At 39.1% G+C, this 5,752-nt stretch overlaps 1 protein-coding gene across 1 annotated transcript in view; it reads left to right on the top strand.

Moving 5' to 3' along the window:
* The window catches only part of hgfb (hepatocyte growth factor b), a 19,313-nt gene extending 14,405 nt beyond the window's left edge, over positions 1 to 4,908 (top strand). Inside the window, exons 12-18 of the mRNA XM_005752863.1 lie at positions 739 to 768; positions 1,260 to 1,365; positions 1,928 to 2,002; positions 2,134 to 2,283; positions 2,374 to 2,480; positions 2,640 to 2,782; positions 3,309 to 4,908. Coding sequence (XP_005752920.1) covers positions 739 to 768; positions 1,260 to 1,365; positions 1,928 to 2,002; positions 2,134 to 2,283; positions 2,374 to 2,480; positions 2,640 to 2,782; positions 3,309 to 3,482 — 785 coding nt within the window. The 3' untranslated portion in view covers positions 3,483 to 4,908. The remainder of the gene's footprint in view (positions 1 to 738; positions 769 to 1,259; positions 1,366 to 1,927; positions 2,003 to 2,133; positions 2,284 to 2,373; positions 2,481 to 2,639; positions 2,783 to 3,308) is intronic.
* Positions 4,909 to 5,752: the final 844 nt, after the last annotated feature.

The raw sequence follows: 5,752 nt of genomic DNA, 5'->3' as shown, positions 1-5,752 counted from the left end.
ACACACACACACACACACACACACACACACACACACACACACACACACAGAGGGAGAATAATTTGGAGTGGGTAAGTCTGTCTATACTCACAGGAGATCCATAGTCATCAGGAAGCCTGAGGGTTTTTGTATGGAGCCAGAGGCATCATGCTTGCAACTAGCTTATAAAAGTTTATGAATCTTTTTCTTCTTTTTTACACTTTTTTTTTAAACTTTTAACTACAAGACCATACCCTTGTTGTATTTCAGGTTTTAGGATTCCTTCTCACTTACTGTTTTGTAAATAACTGTGTTACAATTCTGATTTGTTATTTAATATATTATCCTTGCCATCTGTTATCTTGCCGAGCCTCCATTAGTGGTGTGAATAATGCATCCATGTTTGATTACTTGACATGAGCAGATTATCAGAATATAAATGAATTCATGACTCCTGACCTTAAAACTATGAGAAAAGTGCTTTAAAGTATATAAATAAAACATAAGCAGTTGTGCTCTTGTGGCGTCTGTTACATCTAAAAATCTAAAATTAGGAAGCAGCTTTAACCTACAGACACACTGCAACCCTTTTAAGGCGTGTTGCATTCAATTAAACATGACATGGAAAACAAACTCATTGGCTCTGGTAGCTGTTGCTCTATGCTCACTGTGAAATGTACACCCCTGTGTGAGGTTGGCTCTTACCTTGTATGAGTTAATGCGCCCTGATCACTTGCTTGTCTCCTTGCCTCTCTGCAGGTAATGCTTCACAGAACACCATCCAACTGGGTGAGAGTCTCTCTGTGCTCATCTGTCTGCCTGTGTGTGCGAGTGGCTCAGTTGCTGAACTGTATTTGATTGGCTACAGAACTTGATGGGGTGCTTTTTATGTCCAGCTATAATGATGCATGAGATAATGAGGTTGTGGTGGCATCTGTTTCCCTTTCTGTGTGTCTCTGTTGGTCTTTCTGTGTTACTTTGTACTCTTTTTCACATAGTAATTGAAGAACAAATGATGAATCCTCTGCTCTCTTGACATACAGAGTTCAGAATACAAATGGGTTCTGTTAACATTTTCAGTAATCACCTTAATTATCGGCCTCATCAGTTAATGTTCTTATGATGATGATTGAGCTGCGTCGTTAGGCAGCTCGAGTGCCTCTTGTATTGTGACTATGTAAACAATATATGTCCGTGTTAACTACAGTGTCATTGTGTCTGTGACCGTGTCTTTATGGCTAAAATTTAATGTATATTTTATTTGCGCTCTGACTTTCTAGGTGAGGAGGCTTCTGTGAGCTGTTTTGTCCATAAGACAACGAGGATCGTAGGAGGAAGTCCAATGAGCATATCAGAAGGCAGCTGGATGGTCAGCATACAGAAAGGGTATGGGATTTAGCATTCGACACATTTTCCTCTACTAAAGAACAGTGGAGGATCCTGCCCAGACTATTCTTGAATTGATTAAAAAAAAATCTGAAGGGTTGCTTATTCTTTTTCTTTTTATCTTGTCGACTGGGTTTTAGGATTTATGTACAACATATGTTTGTTTTTGCTTTGATCCTTGACATTTATGATCAGTCAGCATGTACATATAGAAAAGAAACAGGGTTAAGAAAACAGATTACCACTGTAAGAAGTTCACTTATAATACTCTTATTTCTCTGAACAACATAAGGATTAGCCTATTAAGCCAGATTCCTTAAATACAATGACTGTCTAGAACATAATTATTAGTTGTGTGCTTATATATTGGTGAAGTTTCAGATGTATTGATGAAGAGCTTGTGATGTGATTCTATTAATTGTATTGTCAGGTTGTCATAGTATGATTACAAGCTTTTTCCCCGAGATTTTCTCCCCAAAGTGGCACAGTTTCAGGTCATGTATGCTGTGGGATGTCATAGATTTGACCTCAATATAATATTTGTGTTTTGTGCTGTTCTCAGATCGATGCACTGGTGTGGCGGTTCACTAATACGAGACGAGTGGGTGCTTACTGACAGAGAGTGCTTCTCCTCATGGTAATGTTGTCTCCCTTTTTGGTTTTTGGAGTAGGGTGATAAAAAGTTAAAGGATTTGAGCAGTTTTAACCCTAAGAATGATAACTGTGCAGTATTTCCAACTGTGTTAACTTTTTCTTGTGCCTGTTCAGTGTTCCGAACCTCAGCGAGTATCGAGTGTGGCTGGGGGTCTCTGATATTCGAGAGGGCGCTCCTGACTGGTCTAAGAGGCAGGAAGTCAGTATAGCCCATGTAATATGTGGCCCTGAGGGCTCCAGCTTAGCCCTCCTAAGGCTCTCTAAGTGAGTGCCTGGAAAAATAATCTCAGTGATATATTGATATATTTTTCTGTACTTGTGATGCTAATCATATTTGGTAAATATGTTTTTCAGGCCTGCCCTTCCTGCAGACAATGTCCATACGATTCAGCTACCTGTGGCTGGGTGCAGCATCCCAGAAGGAACAATATGTAAAATGTATGGATGGGGAGAGACCAAAGGTACTAATATTATATATTGGATTATAGTATACATACCTATTTTCTGGTTCTTATGCTTGCAATATGTTAACCCTGGGTTCTTCTTAACATTGTGTTGCACTGTATTATATTTACTACAACAAAACACAGGCAATGAAGTGCAATTTTTAACTCTTTCAGGCACTGGCTATGAAGATATGCTAAAGGCAGTGGAACTGCCCATTGTCAGGAATAACCGGTGTAGAGAAATGCACAGAGGAAACCTTCACATCACCACCAACAAGATCTGTGCAGGAGGGAAGAGGAATGAGGGAGTGTGTGAGGTAAACTGTTGTAAACAGTTTGTATTGTTTTCCTAAAGAAGTGATTTGGTATTTACACACAGGGCAAATAACTGTTTTAGTGATCAGAAGGAAAAGTGCTCACTAGAATTCATACAGTGCACTCAAACCGTGTTGGTAAACAAGAACAGGCTTTTACTCCTATGGATAAAGTAATTGTTCCCAGTGTGAATCTACGTGGGCATTAGCGCCTTTGTTTAACACAGTGCTTCCAAAGCCCAGTTTGATCTAAATCTCAAACAAATGTTATGTGAATCCGTGGCTTAGTATTCAGTCAGTTGTAAATAGAGCAGCTGGAGACTGTTGCGCTAAATTTCATCAGCTATCAAAGACTTGATTTTGTGGTTTCTGGCTTTAGAAAAGAGCTGCCCATGTTTGGATATAATATCTATAACAGAACAATTTCATTTGAGTGTCAGAAACATAAAACATTAATGTTAGCTTTTTGAAACTACGGACAAAGAAAAATATACTATAAATTTCTTCTTTCTTTCTTTTTTTTTCGCAGAGGGACTATGGAGGCCCTCTGGTGTGTCAGGATGGGTATATCAGGGTTATTGTTGGAGTAAGTGTTCATGGCAGAGGCTGTGCTCGGGCCAACCAGCCTAGCATCTTCATTAACGTGCCCTTCTACACGCAATGGATCTACAAGGTTTTCAAATATTACCCCAACACCGTCTAGAAACGTAACCAAGAATGAAAAAAGTTTGGGGGACTAAATCTGACCAAGAGCCAGTGGTGCACGCAGGATGCCTGGTTTATATGTTTTGCATACTTACACAGTCCAGGTCAATAGGAAATTGATCCAAGGATGATGTAATATTTAAAGTATCAACAACAATATATTCAGATTCTAAAAGGCACTGATGGCAGTGGAGTGGATGTTTTATCTTAGACATATGGTAAGAAAGTCAAGAAACAACAAAGTATGGCTTTGACTGAGTTGGGAGCAGAACAGACAAACATACACATATATGTATATATTTTTTTTATCCAATTCACATTTTCCTTTGGGTAGCAGTTCCACCATAATTGTGTATGTGTGTATGTAATTACTCTTGATCCCTGGCATTACTTGAATATTTTAAATACCAAATTCGGTGGTTCAGCAGCTGCTTTTGTAGAGTACGTCAATGGGCCACTTAGAAAACTATCCAGTGGTAGGGCAGCGTTAAGGACACTATGACGAGCTTTGATAAAGTGGTCCTTACTGTACATACTATTTTAATGAGTGTGTTTGTGACACTCTTAATTCATTTAGGTCTTATAGATCTATTATAAGGGAACTCAGATGTTGGGGTGGATATAAAGTGTGCTATCTCTGTGTTTTAGCTTTTAGCCACATTTCTGTTTCATTGTGGTGTCAAATAAACAGAAATACCTAAATAAACTGCATCTTCAGTGTTCTTCTCCTAACACAATACACCTGACTGAAAGATGCTCTTTGCTTTCTGTGTAAAAAAAATGAGTGTATGGTTACCCAGTCTTCACAGGATTTGAAAAACATGTATTTTTTTTCCTTTTATGTGTGCACAAAAGTTCTTTCTGTACAGAATATAATATTTCGTTTAAAAAAAAAAGTTGAATAGTCATTGGTATGTCTGTTTTTTATGTTTGTTTTTTATGTCTGTGTATGTGCAGAGGGAGAGTGAGTTTTGCCTGTGAGCCTGTGCACGTTTAAGCCAGAACTGAATCCACTCTCATACCTTGGCAGACCCTTATTTTAATTCCACCCTAGATATTAGCGTGTCAGAGTCTGCTGTTTCCAACTCTTGTGGATGGGATGTGGTCTTTGTAACATTACTGTCTGTGATGGGTTTCACTGTGATGACTGAACAGCCCTTGAAACAACTTGACACACTTCTTTTTCCAGTGTCAGTGATTGAGATGGCTTTACAGCTACATTATTTTTGCATGAGTGAGAAAAATGGTCTGTGTGTGAATGTGTGCACACTAAAAGATTCTGCAAGCTGCTATATTCCACAGACTGTACAGTAATGCCTTATAATATAAAATGTGTATTGTATTGAGTGCATTTACTATGAGCGTGAAATGTTAAACCCAGTTTCAGCATTATTTTCAAATGATGCCTGTCATTATATTAAATTCTTTTTCTACTTATCTGTGAATTGAATTTTAATTTCATGTTTTAAATGTTGCATTCTTTGCATTCTGAGTACAAACATGCATAACTGCAGTCAGTTTGCTGCATAATTAATAGAACAGAGGTTGGTTGTTGTATTTCACTACCAGAAGATGGCACCATGGTAGCATAGAGACTATGAGGACGAATTTGTAATCTTGCTAATCTCTCTTTCTCCCTCTTTCTCACACACAGACACACACAATCCATACAGCCACATTCACTTTCAATTGCACACACAAAGTGGCATATACTCACACACACCACTGGTTCCAGCCATGTAGCTGTTCCTGATAAAAACACTACACCAAAATAGCCGAATTTTGGTGTCACCACATTCAGAGTTTAATAGAGTGGGAGTGTGAGATAAATATGAGGGGGCACGAGAGTATATGTGTGAATGCGAGTGTTAGAAATAGAACGCATTAAGGTGAAAGAGAGCAGCTACTGCGAGCTGGAGATTAAACGCTGAATCCATTGATGCTGTATTAAGAAACTTATGGAGCAAGCAGAAAATGCTCTGGGATCGACACTTTCCGTTGCAACGTGTGTGCTGCTTGCTGATGCTGAGACAACACACACAGACACGCGCGCACACACTCGCACTTATGGCTGGGACAGTACAGTATCTGTGATAATGCATACTGTAGGCATCAAAGAAATATGACGTGTAAGAAGTTTGCTTTCATGTGCAGGTCAGCAGGGTGAACGGAAAGACATGGAAATGTAGATATAAACGAACAGATAAACACAAGGACACCGGTCCCCTCCCCGCTCACCCCCTCTGTGCTACAGCATGCAGGAGGCTA

Source organism: Pundamilia nyererei, unplaced genomic scaffold, assembly GCF_000239375.1.
Source record: "Pundamilia nyererei isolate P.nyererei 1_Seehausen unplaced genomic scaffold, PunNye1.0 scaffold00386, whole genome shotgun sequence".
NCBI classification, from domain to species: domain Eukaryota; kingdom Metazoa; phylum Chordata; class Actinopteri; order Cichliformes; family Cichlidae; genus Pundamilia; species Pundamilia nyererei.
The sequence above is the reverse complement of the archived record's forward strand: the minus strand, read 5'-3'. Positions and strand labels throughout refer to the sequence as shown.